Here is an 18,378-nt window from a genome sequence, read left to right on the forward strand (position 1 = left end):
GAAAATGTGAAAAATTCGAAATACTCGAAATTTCCATTCGTGTCATATTTTCATCATACGAATTGCATTGAAATAGCATTCCAACACTTTACTATTTATTCTTCTATTGCAACTTACGAAATAATAACTTAAGAAACGCGTGACATTAAGCTCGATCTTCTAATCGATTCTGGTCAAATTCGTTTTCTTTTTCTTGTTTCTCAAACGCATTTATGGATCCGTTGAACAAAGGCCGCGATGCATCGAAGATATAGAAATTGTACTTTCGAATACAATAAATTACTCGGATTACCGGGACGATTTCACGTTGCGGAGGCACGTAAGAGATGACAGCCGGGTAAAATAGAGGAAACACGTCCAACACGCGGCAACACCTGTCACGCGTTTTGCGTCTCTTGCACACGATCGACTTCAATCCCTGTGTTATTTTCGCTGGAGGAAAGTTTCTCCTCGTTTCGTTACCTTCAGACTCGTAGCCCTCGTGATAATCTTAACAATCTTCTTTTTTCATCATTTATATCATGAACGATGCTTCATCAAAGTGAATCTTGATCTTGTTTCCAACGATGTAAGAGTGATTGTTTGGAAAAGTTAGAAACGTATGGATCGTGAGGTTTAGTAATTTGTGCAATGAAATGAGATGAGAGCATGCAACGGTTATGAATAAACGGTTCAATAAGTAGATTCGTTAAATTTAATTCTCTCGAACACGATAGAATGTGAAAACTTCCATTTAGCACTTCTTTTTTCCCAACAATTTATACAAATACATTTGTGAAAAGTATTTATATAAAGGTATTTCTAAAAGGAGAAGTAAAATATTATGTATTAAATTTTTATATACTAATCTTTGGTTTTTGTTTCCCTAAGAATATTTGAATGTTGTATGGAGATTCGTTTTCGAAAAACGAGCAGCGTAGTAGTCCTCGGAGAGGAAGACAGACACTGGACTCGTAGCAAAGCTCGTCGGATCGGAGCGAAACGAGACGAGCGTCAACGTTTAACCTTTGGATCCGTTTGTTTGTATGCCTATAGTGTGGCAGCGGCGGAGGGTCGACGGAGGGCATCGTCGGGAGCGTGAGCGGGAGCGGGAGCGGTGGTAACAGCAGCAGCGGCGGCGGTGGCATGGATTGCATGCCCCTGCGTCCGGGCCCGTTTCACTACTTGATAAGCGAGCAGGCGAAATCGTTGCTCGCCCTGCAGGAGTTGCAGAATGAGGTCGGCGCCCTTCTCGAGTTTCGGGACCTCGTCATCGAGACGTTCCCGAATCTCCGCCACAAGATGGCCGCCACGGCGTCCGCGGGGGCGTCCGTGATGACGTCGTCCTCGTGCGCCCAAAACTCGCACATCCCTCTGCCGCTCTCGAGCCCTTCCTCGAGGAGGATCAACGAATGGGAGCCGGGCAAGGTGAGGAGGCGAGTCCCCCGCGAGGCGAGCGGCGGCGAGTCGTCCTCGTTGCCGAGGAGTCGGAGCAACTCGCACAGCGGCGGAACGAAGAACAATTGCAGCGCCACGGTCCAGGATTCCGGGTTCAGCACCGAGACGTCCTCCAAAGACAGCGCCTCGACCGCGATAGCGCCCCGACCGAACAGTCCCAGGCCCGCTATTCTGGACGAGGCCGAGGACGAGCTGTGGAACCTGTTGGACGTGATCCATCGTAAAGGGATCAGGCTGAGGGAGGAGGTGGAGTGTTTGCAGGGCCGGCTGGAGAGCGTGGCGTCCGAGGACCTCGGCTCGACCGACATCCTCGACGCGGTGAGGAAGGTCGCGTGCCTGGAGGAGGGCGGGAAGGGGGCGGGCGTGGGGTCGAGCGAGCAGGGCGGCGAACAGGACAACGGGGACGGCAAGGAGTCTCAGGTGATAGCTCTGAGGAGGGAGAAGGAGGAGTTGTTGGACAAGGTGGCGGAGCTGGAGGCCGAAACGATATCGAGCCGTGCCAGGGCGCAAGAGTTGCAATCGGAGTTGGCCGCGTTGTCCGCGTTGAAGACGGGCCTCGAGGATCGGTTGAGGGCCGGACTGGGCGAGACTTCCCCGGACATACGCGTGCCCGGTGCCCAGAGGTTGCAACCCATAACACCCGCCCTGCCCACCCTCGTCTCCACGCCGAAGAAGAGCAATAACGTAAGCAATATCAAGAGCAAGTCGTCGGCGTTCGCGCCCGTCGCCACGTCCACGACGAAGGCTCACAAGAACCGTTTCCGGACGAGGACCATCGAGAAGAACGTGTTGCTGGACGTTACGGCTCGGAACAACGACGAGCTCCGCGACATCGACGTCGAGGCGAGCGTGAACGAGAGGAGGGCGCGACTCGGTGCGTTGGATTCCGTCCTTGTGTCCCCTACCAGAGTTGCCCACGTGAAGGACGTCGATTCGAAGAAGATCGCTGCCATCCTAAGGGAGAACTCCCCCCTCGAGTTGCAGCGGCATTTGATCACCACTACCGTCCATAATCAGGTAAACGGTCGGCAGAATTCCCTCCTCCGCCTTTTGCCGCGTTTTATTACTCGTGCGCTAGCTTAGTCGCTCGTAATTCGAAATAATTTTTGAAACAGGTCCTACAAAAGAGATTAGACGAGGTGGAGAAAAGTACGGAAACTCTGTCGGAACGTTTGGACAAGGCACGAGAAGAGAACGACGATCTACGTTTCCAGGTAACGATATTCGTCATCGACGTCGAACAATGAGATGTGTGTCGAAAATTCTGTTATCCCGACGTGGCGATATTCCAGTTGGAAGAGAGGAACATCGAGTTGGAGGGCACGCGGGCGCGCGTGCGCGTGTTGGAGAGACTGCAGCAAAGGCCGCCGACGGAGGCCGAGCCGACGGATGCGGACGGGGATCAGCCGAGATGCGAGCAGAACGGTTTGGAGCCGGGGAGCAGCACGGAGTCGGCCCGCGACCATCACCAAGCCGTCGAGGTGAAACCCTCGCCTCGGCGTCGTCCTAGTCGTATACCTTTACCCGGCGCCACCGCGAAGGCGGCTGCGCCCAGGCCGCCCAGCCACGGAAGGAACGATAGCAAGGAGTCGTTGAAGTCGTTGACGAGGCCTCCCCGTGATTCCAGTCGCGACAGCCACTGCGGCAAGTCGTTGTCCAAGGCTCGCGACTCGAATCGCGATTCCCTGGGGAGCAAAAGCCTGACCAAGAGCGGCGGCAACGGAGGTGGAAGCAATAACGGGAACGGAAACAGCAAGGAGACGAACAGGGAGTCCCTGAACAGGTCCCTGCCGCGTAACAATTCCAGCCGAGACTCCTTAAACAAATCCTCCTCGCTGTCCCGCGCCCGAGACTCGCTGGAGTCTAACAACCTCGGCGCGTCCTCATCCCCGGGGACGACTCCTCCTCGACGACCGCCCGCTCCTGCACGCCGTTCCTACAGCCTGGCCCGCGCCTCGTCATCCGTTGATACCGAGAACGGCAAGGTACGATCCGTAAAGCAATACTTTTGGACCAACTGGCTGAAGTCACCGTTATCCAACGGCCCGATCTAGTAGAACGTCCACGAGTATCCTCGTTCTCCAGGACCAAGGCCGATAGTCACGATCTTAGGGATATCTGCTGCTTTCGATCGCGGCTACCTCGAACCTCCGAGTCTCCGCCTCTTACGCCTCTTACGGACCTTCTAATTTCTCTCCCACGTCTCGACACGCTGACTTGTGCTCAACTCGGTTCAAACGAACAGCAACGCTCGCTACGATCGATCGCATCGTTTCGATCTTATCGGTTACACAAGTCTCACAAGTCGTTTACTTACTTTACTATCATTCTTGTATAGCATTTTACATTTTACCCCGTATTCCTAGCCTCTGCGGCATCGAGAACGTACGTATCGAGATTAACCGTTTTCCGTTTTCCATGTTTCTTTCGATTCGCCGCGTTGTCTATACTAATGTCACGTCATTCCGTCTTCTTCTCTCCGTTTCCTTTTTTTTTTCTACGTATTTCTTCCGCGTCGTTCTCTGCCGCGGCTCCTCGCTTCCTTCCACAACCGATATCTCTCGTAGCGTGCCGATAACCGTCTCATCGAGACGTGGAATAGTTCTCTCCGATCTAACCAACGATCCCCTCGACACACTCGATCATCATATATATATATATATATATATATATATATTTCCCTGAAAACGTTATTCAAACTCTGACGTACACAGAGACTCTCGACCGACACTTGTCTTAAAAACGACGAATCGCCCGACGATCCACTACCGAAATGTCTGATCTGGAGCGCAGGCGAGCGTGCGTTCGAGCCCGTCCCCGGCGGTCCAATAAAGAAAATGGCCCCTTCTCGCGTGCCGCCGGTTTTTCTCGTAAGTTATGCTTCTTTTATTATCATTTGCTTCGATGCTTCTTCCTGGATGTGGTGAGCTATGAGCCTGTTTTTTGTTTTTTTTTTTTTTTTTTCTTTTTTCTTATATCATATCCTGATCTTCCACACTTTTTCCTCGACTCGTCAAGTAGTACGCATCTCTGTAGTTTTCCTTCTTTTTACGTTTATTTACATTACATTATCTTCACTTTGGTTCTTGGCATGCGCACGCACCCGTAGTCAGCCATCCCCTCTTAATTTCTGTCTAAATTTTCGAGTCGAAATTGAGTTTGTTCTATTTTGTTTTTTTTTTGTTTTTGTTTTTGTTTCGTTCCAGTGAAGAAAAAGTAGCAGTGTTTGTGACGCGTGATTTTAATAACTTTGAAAGATATTGCATATCGAGGACTCGAGTGATCGAAGATCGTGAAAGTGACGGAGTGTATTACAATTTTATACATTTTCGAAACGTACTTTAATTTTCCCTGTAAAGATTTTTCTAGCATTGTCACTCGATATCTCGATTCCTCTTGATTTCCAAACAACTTTGAGTACGTATTATTTTATTTAAATTTGAATATTTGACCACAAACTTATTTCCCTATAGAATATTGATCGTAACTCGAGTCTCTCTCTTTTATCTCTCCCCCTTCTTTTCTTTTTTCTTGATCCCATGGTATACAAATGATAATTTGTATTTGCAAGAAAAAAGATGCATGCAAATCGATATAAAATGCTTTGTCGAATTTTGTGACACGAATAATCGAACCTTCGATTAACTTTATTTATTTATTTTTTTTTTCAAATATTTTATTTCCTCTTTTTCTTCTTTTTTTTATCGCTTATATTACACGTTAACGATTCGCGGTACATGGTCTAAAAACAGCATGGCCAAGGGTTCAACCATCACCCCAGAGGGTTAAAGTAAATTTGTTGATAAATCACAAAATTCGACATTATTACAATTTTAAACGGGAAAGCGAATGTCGGGGGATAATTTGACTCCTCGACTGTCCCTCTCGACTGTCCATCTCCCCCGTTCCACCATATTGCCGTATTATTATTATTATTATTACGTTCATTCCAGTTCATGAATCCTGGAGAAAGAAACGAGCAATTTATCCCCGCGCTCTCACGTCCAACCAACCAACCAACCACCGATATTACCGTAAATTTTCACGCCGTGCTATCGAAGATTCCCTCTTTTTTGTTTCTGTATTTTTTGTCCATTAATCATTTCGGTTTGTTTGCTCTTTCATTTGCTCAAGTTTGATCTTATTTGCTAGCGTTGCTTGTATGCGGACATTATTATACAGCCTCGAGAGCCACGTTCACGTGGCGGCTCGGATCCGTACTTTTATAACGATTTGATGTAAAAAGGAAAATGAATCGACCACACGCTTACCTGCTTGGCCTTGCGGTTCATTGTCCACCTCACGTCCAGTGCTACTACGTGATACTACGAATTAAATACTAATTTACAACAAAATGTCGTCCATTTTTATACGCGCCCACCTCTTCTGAATATTCGCAGCGGCGATCGAACGTTCGCCCCTTTTTTTCTTTCTTTCTTTTTTTACGAACTTTCGATCTATCCAAGCCTCGAATATTCAGAAAATTCACTCAAACTCTCGAGGAGACACGTGTGCTGTCTCGAATACGCACATCGCATATTCTCATAGATTAGCGACACTTTCGACATTAGTCGTCATTATTATAGTATCATGTAAAGTACCAAAATACCGGTGTACGAGCACTGATCATTGTGTGGGTTTCTCTTTTTTGTGTTGTATCTTGTCAATTGTCAAGGAGATTGAGACGCGGTGAAATGAATACATTATACAAGCTACGTGCAAATCACGAAATAACGGCGAGAATAAAGAACAAAAGCGCAAAGAAACGTGAAAAATTGTGTAACGATTGTGGAAATTTTTCAGAGTTGCACCGAACCACCGAGTTCATGGTGCTCGACCAACGGCAGCTTCCGGCACAGCGACTCCTCCTTGTATCCGGACTCCTTGAACCAAGAGACCTCGTCGGTCACTGGCACTACAAGAGTGGAATTCATCATCGGTTCGCCGACCAGACGCTTCCGTCAGAGCTCTGTCTGGCCGCACCGCTATTTCGATAGCATAGACTCGGCGGCCATCCCGGAGAGTCTGTTAACCGACGAATTTTCGCTTCGACGTGGCGAGGCATTGGCCGAGTGCGATTCACTCGAGTGCCATCCGATCTCGAACGAGAGTTGAATCGCGGAGATGTCGTTTGTCGTTTGGCCAAAATAATACCTGAGGAATTTTGATGGATTCACTCACGTTGAAAGCATTTAGAACGATATTTAGGATGAAAGTGCGATCCATCTTTCGTTGCGATCCGATTTTAATTTTAATCTTCGAATAGTCTTCCTAATAATATTGTATATTGTATTGTAAAGAAGAAGTATGCATGCTTCTTTTTTTCATGCTATTCATATTTGTATAAACTGTTAGGAGAATTTAATAAGTTTTCTTCTCGTCGATTGTTGCTTTTATTTTCTAAAGCGTAAGGAAATTTTTTAAAGCGTAATGAAAAAATGTTAAAATATTTACACGAATGAAACTGGACTTTTCTGCTTTGAGATATTATCGAACTAACCAATAGAAGGTTAATATTTTTTTTAGTTTTATGATCAGTTATATGATCAATTTCTTTTTAGAGAAAATTTAAAAGGTACTACTACATTCAGTATTATATACGATCCAACGATGAAGAAGTAACTTTAAACTTTTTAAAATTATCATCTTTGACTCTTTGAGTGAATTTGATATCGATTTTATTATAAATATTTGTTTTTATTTTATGTCGATTTTTTAATATTAAATTTTTATGACCAATAATATTTTCAACAATTGACTTAATTTGTACATAGAAAATCGTACGTGTAAATTTTTTTAAAAGTTTTATCTTAAATAATATTAGGAATTGTGCGAGTTTGAAACATCAAGATTCTTCAGTATACAGCAATTAATGATCATAGGAACAAAATATTTTTGTAATAGCTGATTGCGCCAATTTATCATTTCACGTTAATCATTTTTCACGTTTTGCATTTTAGATGCATTTTATCATGTGAATTTTTCTTAGAGTTTACAATTCAAGCATTTCAAGCATTATGGAATTATATTCTAACAAGTATTTTCTAACAAGTGACAGAAAATGAATCAATTTTTTTAATTTCCAATAGTAAAATTGTATATTGTTTAGACGCAGAGATTGATAATCATGTATGATACACCGACGTGTGTTCATTTGCAGTGTCGAATGAAAGATATATTGATGTATATAATTTTCGAGCTAAAATTTTTATTTATTGAAAATACTTTTTAACTACGTGACAAATATATCTACCCTTTATCGTTCTATAAAAAGAATTATTGTAATAATTCTTTAAGGGAACAATAATGACTATCAACATTATTGTCGATCTAATTTTTTTGTTCTATAAATCTTCAATAAATAATATCGTTGAAAAAATGTAAGATAAAATAATTTTAAAAAGTACAAGCATTTTCTTATGAACTTTGGTAAAAACGAAACCAAAGTTAGGAATACTTTTTCGTCCCCGAAAAATGAATAGGTCAATAGATACATATTCACATTTCATTGTTTATCGACATTGAATTATGTATATAATATTTTATAAAAAATTGTTATGAATATCCATAAATTAACGTAAAACTTACATTTTCAATAGAGTATACAATTGTTCTTGAAAAGCAAATATTACAAATGAATGGATTTTCACTGTATATAATTTTAACATCATTTGTTAGTACATTTTCAAAACGTTAAATATTTTCATGAAAATAAATTTGGATTTTTATTGCTCGATAAAATGTATTTTTTCGTATAAAGTAATTATTTATACAACCAACTTCAAGAATAAGTTTGTTCGACAAACTTTTAATTACTTGATACCAGTTTGGTAAGATACATATTTTTTATTATTTCCAATTAATCATTGATGGAATTTTTAAAATATATATTCCAGTGCATTTTAAATTTGTATTTTTTACCTTAAGACTGTACCCTATGTACTAATACAAAAATTGTCTTGTTATTATTGTCGAATCATCTTTCATAAAATTATAAAACATCTTTTATATTTATATACTTTATGTTTACACTGAAGTTTTTTTTAATCTCTTCATGCTAAATATGTTTCCTTTTAATATTTTGAAATATATTTAAAAATATTTTACTTGACAGATATTTGAAACAATATTTTTGAAGAAATAAAGTAGCTTTTGCTACCGTTAAAAGAAAATAAAGATATATATACATATATATAAATCAAATATGTAATTAAATAAACATTACAACATTTTTTTTATCCAACATTATATTAATTTATTAATGATGTAATTTAAATTTATAAAAAATTAATTCTTGTTTTTTTGTTTTATATTTCACATTTACAAATGCATGAAAAGATTAATAAAGATCAAATATAAATGATATTACAATCACTAGCACATTCCATGCTGCAAATTCAACAATCTCGTATTCCATATAGCATTTGTACCTTTCATTTAAACTTGCGTTGTGATTAATGTAATTTATTTATTGTATGTGTGTGAAACCTGTTGCGATGTAACAGATATTCATATGAAAAATATTATTTATGAGGAAACTTTTGAAAAATGTGTCTCTTGAAATTTTATTTAATTTTAGAAGGGATTTTTAAAAGGGAGAAAATTAAAAAAAAAAAAAAAAAAAAAAAAAAAGAATGATAGAAAGAAGCCTGTTTAAGTGTACGAATAAATCTTATAAAAGCATAAAAACACACATATCAGGCGAAATGATGTGAAAAATGTATCTCTGACAATACTCTCAATTATCACGTAATATAGATATTATGGATTATAAAATTTAAATCGAACTCTTTTTTGAGTCGACCAGAAATTTGTCAACCGTTGATGAATGTTTGTTGTTTGGGAAATTTTTAAAAATAATCGAAGGATTCTTTTTTGATAAATACAAAGTAGAAAATATTCTACGAAAATCATAAATCTCAAGAATCTAAAACTATGAAAATAAATCACTATTTTCCAACAATTTCTCCATTATTTTTTTCAAAACAGAAATATATCGAAATATCTTTATTCTTATCGAATTCTTCGAATCTTCAAAATTCCCAAATATATATTCTCATTTAAACACGTATCACATACCGAGAAGAAAAAGAGCAATTGCGTGTTGAGAAAGAGAAGAATGAGAATGTGAAAAAGAAGAATGTCATTTTCAATATAAAAAGAAAAACATATTAGCTATTGTGAGCTAGATTGATAGGTCATCGGACCTAGAATTAGTCGGATCGTATGACTCGAGTTTAATGGCTCGGTAAGAGACACTACCACACAGTTCCTTGCTTCAACTTATTTCGTTATTTATAAAAGTGAAGGAAAAAAGGGAGTAGCAACACGAAGACATCGTTAATCATAGTGATTGATTCTATGCGTGATGCTAATTGTTACAATGGATATTGTACGAAAGAAAAAAAAATGATTAAAAGAAAAAAAAATATGTGATTAACTTTGTAGCTGAAACTCACATAGGACTGACGAACTTTACTTACTATATTATATTATTGTTTAGTGCCTAACTATTTTTACGCGAATAGAAAGAGAACAGACGAGTGAATGACCGCGCGAAAGAGAGAAAGAATGAAATTAAAATGCCGTGTGTGAATTGAGAGACAATTTCCGTTTTTTAGCCGCCGTATTTGTGTCTCGAAATGCATAAGGAACGAATAATAAATACAAATAAAGTAAAAAAGGAGGCAAAAAGTACGAAAAATACGATAAATGCTCAGATACCAATTTTTCCATACTCGCGTGTGTTACAGTTGGCAGACTGTAACAGTGTGCCAACTGGAGGCTATTATTTTTATACTTTTAATTAACGACTGTGAAAATGAGAGCGAGAAAGATTGTTGAATAAATTGACTGCGTCGACTTTAGCAGCTTCCTTTTTTTCTCGATGATAACTATCTTTCATCGTCGTTGTATTATACTTGATCACTAGATTTACCATCAAGTTCCCTGGCCATCACGCCACCATGCGGCCACCGATGACTAAGAACGATTGTTTTATTATCGACATACACCCGACACAATTTGTATATATATATATACGTAATTACGGCATCGTGAATTATTTAAAGAAAGTTAGTTTAAATGTACAGATGAATCTGTGTAACACGATATCTGCGATAATGTGATCCGATTAATAAATACGATATTACATAGCGCAAGTGATTTTCCATTGTCCCTAACAATTGGAAATTATAATTATATATATTATACTATACTTATAACTAATTGGAAATTATAATGTTTGAAATTGAATATTTTGATTTAAATGATATTTATCTGATAAATTTATCTTTCTATTAGATTAAAAATGTATTATTATTAATTTATCAAATTAAAATTTGATACATTGAAAATTTGATACATAGAAAATTTTTTAAAGTTAGGTTAGATTTTTTTTTTAGTTGCATTTAAAATTATTGAAATGTTATTTTTTTATTCAGAGACTTTCATTACCATTTATTATATTATTTATGAATATAATTATCGATATTTTTACAAAAAAATAATTTTAACTAAATTCAAGTTGTTAAAACAGTTATCTTATTTTACATAGTTATCATAGTCGTATTTATTCGCTTTTTTATATTTGTGTAAGTTATATAAATAATAAATAATATAATTCTTTTAGTAATTACGTAAGTAATAAATGTAAATAAATGAAAATTTATAGCATTAAATATATTTATATTTTTTATGTCAGTTGGTAATTTAATTACAAGTTTATTCAAATTTATAATTTATTATAGGTTATGAAATATTCATTTTTATTATTGTTATAGTTATTATTTATATTTTTCTTGAATTTAAACTATAAAATTTAAGAGCTATAATGAAAATTCTTTTTTTATATTTATGACAATTCTCTTTCATTGTTTTTACGATAGAAAGACTATTGTTTCAAATGATTTATCTTATTCAAATCCTCAGTGCACTATATAACGAAAATAAAAATAAATTGTCGGCTAATTTCGTTTACAAGGAAATCGAAACTTAATTTAGCAGCAGACAGGAATTCCTTAGAAAATTATTTCCTTATCTACTTATCGAAGGACACAGTAATTACATTTCTATGATAAATACTTGTCCATTTGAAAATTTAAAAATCAATATTAATTTAAATGTAATATTTATCGAATATAGGTAATTCATGATACAATAAAAGTCTAAAAAAGAAGGAAGACACTTTGAAAAATGTTTATTTTCTGTATGCCCAAAAAATAATAAAAAATATCGATTCTTTATCAAGGAAAAATAGTAAAGATCTATTTTCTCGTTCGAGGATCGCCATTAACACCGATATGTGGTATTATCACGTTGTAATAAAATAATTTCGAGATTGTGATGGGTCAAATGACAGAACTGAGTTATTGTCCGTCAGTGTACGAGGTCGTCGATTGAAATTCAACTGCCTTCGCGTATCATCGTTGGAAGTCCGGGAACGAAACTTCCGGATATTTCATCAAAGGAAAAAGAAGGGGAAGGACCTTGTAAGAGTTCTGTAAGGAACTCGTGATATAAACGACAAGTGAGGCTAACCCAGACTTGCTATGGAACGTTCTTTATTTCCCTCTTCGTTTTATTTGTCAATGACAGATACAGAGAAGTGAAACGTATGATAAGATCTGAATCAGGAAGAAGAATACAATCCCATCAAACATCGTGCACCAAAAGCAATGATGTCGTAGGAATATATTTTTCATTATTTTTTTTTTCTTTTATAATAGATATAATTGATGAAAAATTAATTTTGATATCTTTGTACGGTCATTAAATTGGATCATTTAAAATGCTCCAAAGTTCAAAAATTCAATTTTTGTAATTAATACTTTTCGTAGTATTAGAGAAAAGAATATGAGTTTATGAGAAATTCTATATTTGAGAAAATGAAAAAATAAAGTTAAATTCTTATAGAAAAATTTGTAAATATCAAATTGATAATTACAAATATTAAATTAATTGTTTGCGTTTTTTAATGTTTTGTTCTCTTTTCCATTGAATCCATTAAATTTGATATCTTTTTATATCTAATTTATCTCTATTTAAATATTTCAGATATTTCATTGCGTTGCTGCATCTATTCAAATGTTCTTTGGGCAACGGTATATTTTTTTTGCCATATGGATAGAAGATATAGAAGAATTGGTTACATTGTGGCAATATTTTGTGGTTTCATTGTACATGCACACGATTTATACATTGGTAAGTAAATAACAAGAAAAATGAAAGTAGAGGAGTATAATTATTTATAAATCTTTTTGTTTATTAACTTTTAATATATATAGTGAATTAAATGCTTGTATATATTAATATTTTTAAATCATTATATAAAAAGGAGAATTAATATTTATAAATGAAATAAATGAATGACTAAAAAACAATACTTTGAATTTTATATCTATCTGATTTAGATCCATCTTATTATGATTAAACAAATGTATGCTTATTACATAGAATCAATTTTCTGATATAAATTATGTATAAATATATTATTATTTACAATCTACAATCTATATTAAGTATGTAATTCAAATCCAATATACATTTTTAATTTTAAACTTCATTATTGATTCAAATCATTTTTATTAACATTCAAGGTCTTACTCGTCTAATCATCACACGCGAAAAATATTATTACGCGAATAGGAACAACATATATATTATATAACAATACATATTTGCCAATTTTACGGCAAATATAGATTGTAAGTAACAACATGTTTATAATGTCGAAAAATTCGTTCATGTTCAAATATTTTGCTTCAGAGGAAAGGCCGTGCCGTATTTACAAAGCTTAGCCCATTGTGGAAATCGCGGCAACAATAGCTAGATACAGGCAATGCACGTCTGAAAACGAGTTCTCTGAACAGGTGCAATGCTCTCAGATATTGTGCAGGCGCAATCCGATGTGTACCGATGTTGGATTTCGCCAAAACAGCGGAGGCCTCGTTTCTCAGTGGTCCACCGAAGATTCAAAAGTATGGGAGAACGTTCTTGATTAATGTGATCGTTTGCCTCGTACATTTCCAGGGCACCGCGATATCCATCCTTTATGCATCCACTTTGTTCCAGCAAGTGAGCAACGATTTTCATTTACGAAGGTTCAATTCTCGGAAAATTATTTTTCCGTATCGTCGACGAATCAATGCTAATGATTTTTCTTTTTTTTTTTTAGTTTTATAGCTCTTGATCATCAAATTAGAATCACATTCGGTTAATTTAATTTTTCAATCATGAAGATACATCATAGTTGAATTTGTAGTTGGCTATCTAATCGATTGATATAATTGCTACTTGATATACTTAGTATTTAATTTACGACTATCTAAGTTTTTGAAAAATTTAATCTTTAATTAACCGAGAGATAATTCTTGATTTTTGTAATTATTTTGATTACTTCAATCATAAATATTATTAAAATGAATTAAAAATGGAAATATTTCAAGTTATATAGAATTTATGTAGTTTTTATGTATCTAGTTTTTTTATGTATTTAAATATTTTATACAGATAGATTTTCATTAAATACAAAATATTAACATATACGTGTTGATTATAATTTCAATATATTAAACTGTTGGAATTTATAAATTCAATATTATACAGTTAATTAATTAAAAAAATTTACGATACATCATTACCGTTTGGTAATAAACAAAATATTTAAGAAAGGAAACGAATTGGAAAAATTTTTAAATAGAATTTCTTGTTTCAATGAATATACAACCTTGCTTTTTTCATTATTGTTTCTTATTTCTATTGATTCGTCGATGCATATCGAAAAAATATTCCTACGATTTCAGCCGTTTCTATTGGTTTACGAAACTTTCACTTTAGAAATCAAAATTGTCATAAATTTTATAACATTACATAAAAACATACTCGAGAATTTTATTAGATTTCTCGCACGTGTGACGAGGATAATAATTAATCAGCGAGTTTCTATAAGTTTTAAACTACAGACGTTTAATTAGTTTACTGACAATCTTTAAAAAGACACGTGGAAATTCCATGCGCATCATCTTCCTCGATGCATAATCGAGGAAAAGATGTGAGACAAATCGTAAATTTGCTTCGAGTGTCGAACTGCAGCACGTTTTATTTATTGGCAGTTACTAAAACGAGAAAATCATGCATAAAAAAATCTATTTGAAATTTCTAAAATCGTGCACACTCTGAAATGATGCGAGAAATGATGAAAGAGAAGTTTTTGCCTTTATGCTATGATTTTAATTTGAATACTCGGGTTTCCTACCGCATAATATATCGAATTTCAATAGATTCAACATTTAAATTCGTGTTTAATTTCTTTATTTATTATTTGTCCTAAAGAAATTGCATGTCGCTAATTTTAGCATTTAAATCTTATCGCCATGCAAAAGCTTATTTAAGATAAATACTTTACACCTTGAAACTGTTTGTTGAAGTACTGTTACGACTTTGACATAAATTCTTTTCATGTCAAAGACAGCTATGAGACGTATGGTTTCTTTATATCAATTGCATTTACGCATATTGCATTCTTTGAATTAATCACTTGAAAAGAAATTGGGTCGTTTCAAACGTGTGCTTAAAAAAAGAAAAAAAAAGAAAAAAAAGAAGAAGAAGAAAAGAAACAGTATCCCAATATATACAAACTCTATTGCAGAAAAGATGCGGTGATAACGATAATAATAAGATTTGATTTTCTCGTCTTTTTATCCTTGCGTGTAAAAATAAATTTATTGTAAAAAAAAAAAAAACATATAAGTTACATATTCACAAAGGTATGAAAAGATTACAAAGCAAGAAAGAAAAACATATGTACTTATCCCAGAGGATAGAATTTAATCAGCAATTCGGTAAATTTTAATAGCCATCATTAATTTTTTAATAGGTCATTTATCATTTTTATTAGATGACGTCAATTACAAGAAACACATGGTACACGTATGACAACTATTTATACAGGATCTTAGCTGTTCAGGATATGCCACGTAACATCTTTCAATAAATTAATATACGATAATACGAGCTCGTTGTCGATACATATGAATTCAATGGATCTTGAATCTTAAACACCGATACGTTTTAACATGTTTAACAATGCGGTAAAAAAAAAAAAACAATCGAATGGCGGATATTAATTTTCAATAAAGCACAAGTACCAATTAAAATACAATACATTGAAAAATATAAATAAATTCGAATTGTAATTGTTCACACGAGGGACAACATTTCTATTGAACTCGTGAAAGAAAAATCGTATACGTGAATAAGATTTTTTTATTTTTCACATTTTTTTTTTAAGAAAAAATTTCATAATGCGTCATAGGAAATCCTCGTGTGATTTCTATTCCGATCACTCTCATTGAACGTATTAGATCAGAATTATCTCACACGACTCGAATGACGAAACGATCAATCCAATTAATTTCCAGATGATCGAATATTTCTTCCAGAAGTCGAATTGAATCTTCGATTCTACATAATTGGGATATATCCATTTATCTGTTTATTTGATTTTCCAAGTTTCAAGTATTTGGCGCCATTGACCATGCTCAGCTCCATATTCTCTACTGATAGGCATTGCCATCACCTTGAATTATCTCATCGAGGATTTTCCTGATCCGAACAGATTGGAAACTTTCACTCAACTTGCTACCAATCCCTACGTTCTGCAACGTTATTCCTGTACGCTCTGCACAACGTGACCATGACCATGCCGCTCGAGAACAGGATGAGGACTCCGCACAACTTGCAACGAATGTTAATACTCAATGTATCGTTTAATGTCTTTATTGTACACGACATTCGGGTTCCTCGGTTACAACAAATGCATGCACGATGTCTACGACACTGTAGTCAAGAATCTAGTCAAGAATCCGTCGACGTACCGTGAGTTGATGTCTTTTTTTTTTCATTTTTATAGGTTTTTGATTCATTTTTATTTTATTTTTTTTTTCATTTTAATTCCAGATATGCGAAGATTAGATCAATCTTTATCTTTTTGAAAAATTTTACATTGATGAAATTTAAGACCAGTGTTATTTTAATTCAATCTTTGAAGTGAAATTTTAATTGCATCAGAAATATTTGAGATGATGTGTTTAAGTGAAATATTCAAAAAATATTCAAAAAAATATAATGATGTTAATATGTAATGATGAAAGATGTATAATGAATTTTTCTCTGAACACGTTGTTGATTAATTACTTTGTATTAAGAACTAAGAACTAGTTATTGTGCAACTAGTCATTATTACTTTAGTAAAAAGATTGATTAAATTTTGATATAATTTAATAATTATCTAATCTCAATGAAAGTAATATAATATGATGTAATCTTTTTTTATCATTAACTAACTCATAGACAAGTTATTGTAATTATTCAAAGACTTTGATAATGGGATTAATATAACGTAATATTGTAAAATAGATTATTGATCAGTGATTTATAATGATTAATAAAGTTTAAAGTTTTTCGGGATTAAATTTCATTATATTTATCTTTTAATTTTATTTAAAATTCGATAGAAATAAAAACAAGAATAATATCAAATTAAATACTTTTTTAACTTTTTAATAATTTTAATTAATAGAATATAAAAAATTCAATAATAAGTACAGTTTATATGTATTACAGCAAATAATTAAAACAGACTTAGAAATATTTTATTTAAGTGGTAGCAAAATCTTTATCATTACATTGAAATATTGCAAACAATATTATCCAGATAAAATTCCTCAATACCGAGCACACATTTGCTGCTTGTAATATTCCAAACTGATATGTACTATGTATAATATGTATATTTGTACTTGATTAAAGTACTTACATATGTACTAAGATAATACTTTAATTACGTACTTGATATTTGCGTAAATATATACAATTCTCTCTAAGAAATTGAATTTTATTTTCTAAGAAATAAAAAGGAGGAGAATCAATTGTAACAAAGAATTTGAAAACGCACATCGTGTTTTTTTTTTTCAAATAAATTAGGCTCTAAAGAAATCTTTTCAAATTATAATCATGATATAATAAAAATTAAATTATTTAAATTATTTATAATAATCAGATTAATATTAATAATCATTATATATCTCGAAAAAGAAAAAATTTATTTGCTTTTCTAATTGCTTTTCAAACAAATTATCAAAGTAATTTTTATACACAGTATTATCATATAGTGTAAAGATAAATATATATTATCTATGATCAATATTGAAACGATGCATTTATTTTCACGAAAAAAAAAAAAAAAAGAAAATAGAGAAAAATGTAAATTATACAGAAATGGAATTTATATTATCTCTATATCGATATGTTCTCACATATATCGAAATATCAATGTCCTCTCGAGAATTTGAAGTTGTCTATAATTTCTTAACATTGCCACGAAAAATCTCAAAATATTGTATAATCCCTCGAGCTTTAATCTCTTCAAACAAACATTGTGCACGTATATTATGTATATGTAATTACACTACTCGATCGATTATTCATTTTTTTTTCATTCATTATTCCTTCACGCCTCTATTGAGATGTCATCAGAGATATTTACATTATTTTCCTAAAAAGATCAATAAAATCTTTTCATAAGCAGTGACGTATCTAAATTTCTCCGTAAAATAATAAACGGCGTGTGTACGTGAATGAAACACAACATACATAATTCATACACTGTTAAGAAAGTGGCACGTAAGAACATGTTTTGAGGATGGAAGTAGCATGCAGATCATTTTATTTGCAACACGGTACTGCATCCTCAAGCGGGTGGCGCGTCATTTAGTCATTGCTTCAAGCCTGTTGAAATCTTCACAGTCACGAGGAATCGGAAATTTAAGACTCTTGAAACGTAATTTTTTTTTTTTTTTTTTAATTTTACGGTCGGATGGGTAAATTTGATTTCGTTCCGTTTTAAAATAATTTTTGTTACAAGATTGATAAATCTTGTAA

The 18,378-nt window shown here is 34.4% G+C and overlaps 2 protein-coding genes across 12 annotated transcripts in view; both read left to right on the top strand.

The window, feature by feature from the left end:
* LOC724830 overlaps window positions 1-8,170 on the top strand; it is an 85,342-nt gene extending 77,172 nt beyond the window's left edge. For 3 of the 4 annotated variants that reach the window (XM_026440328.1, XM_026440331.1, XM_026440329.1), the window contains 5 exons: window positions 1,036-2,454; window positions 2,553-2,651; window positions 2,730-3,422; window positions 4,152-4,307; window positions 6,241-8,170. In XM_026440328.1, the coding sequence (XP_026296113.1) occupies window positions 1,036-2,454; window positions 2,553-2,651; window positions 2,730-3,422; window positions 4,152-4,307; window positions 6,241-6,552 (2,679 nt within the window). In that variant the 3' untranslated portion in view covers window positions 6,553-8,170. The remainder of the gene's footprint in view (window positions 1-1,035; window positions 2,455-2,552; window positions 2,652-2,729; window positions 3,423-4,151; window positions 4,308-6,240) is intronic. The other variant, XM_026440330.1, reaches the window with a different exon arrangement.
* Window positions 8,171-11,226: 3,056 nt separating this feature from the next.
* LOC102654066 lies at window positions 11,227-16,720 on the top strand. 8 transcript variants are annotated; one of them, XM_026440334.1, is made up of 7 exons: window positions 11,227-11,495; window positions 11,581-11,743; window positions 11,819-12,121; window positions 12,493-12,639; window positions 13,204-13,512; window positions 16,055-16,314; window positions 16,396-16,720. In XM_026440334.1, exons 5-7 carry the CDS (start codon window positions 13,354-13,356, stop codon window positions 16,487-16,489), a joined length of 513 nt encoding a protein of 170 aa, XP_026296119.1. In that variant the 5' UTR covers window positions 11,227-11,495; window positions 11,581-11,743; window positions 11,819-12,121; window positions 12,493-12,639; window positions 13,204-13,353; the 3' UTR covers window positions 16,490-16,720. The 8 variants fall into 8 exon arrangements, 5 of the variants coding, with proteins under 5 accessions (XP_026296119.1, XP_026296118.1, XP_026296121.1 ...); XM_026440333.1 differs by lacking the exon at window positions 13,204-13,512 and having other exon boundaries at window positions 11,819-11,965; window positions 12,034-12,121; XR_001702744.2 differs by lacking the exon at window positions 16,396-16,720 and having other exon boundaries at window positions 13,204-13,415; window positions 16,055-16,192.
* The last annotated feature ends 1,658 nt before the right edge of the window (window positions 16,721-18,378 follow it).

The sequence above is a fragment of the Apis mellifera genome, linkage group LG4, assembly GCF_003254395.2.
Source record: "Apis mellifera strain DH4 linkage group LG4, Amel_HAv3.1, whole genome shotgun sequence".
NCBI lineage: Eukaryota > Metazoa > Arthropoda > Insecta > Hymenoptera > Apidae > Apis > Apis mellifera.

Excerpts from the sequence above, each read along its gene's own strand:
- LOC102654066 (XM_026440333.1), top strand. The coding sequence starts at position 12,053 with ATGATAAGATCTGAATCAGGAAGAAGAATACAATCCCATCAAACATCG. Across the intron at positions 12,640-16,054 it reads TGCACACGATTTATACATTG|ATTGGAAACTTTCACTCAAC; the intron begins GTAAGTAAATAA and ends TGATCCGAACAG. Across the intron at positions 16,315-16,395 it reads CAAGAATCCGTCGACGTACC|ATATGCGAAGATTAGATCAA; the intron begins GTGAGTTGATGT and ends TTTTAATTCCAG.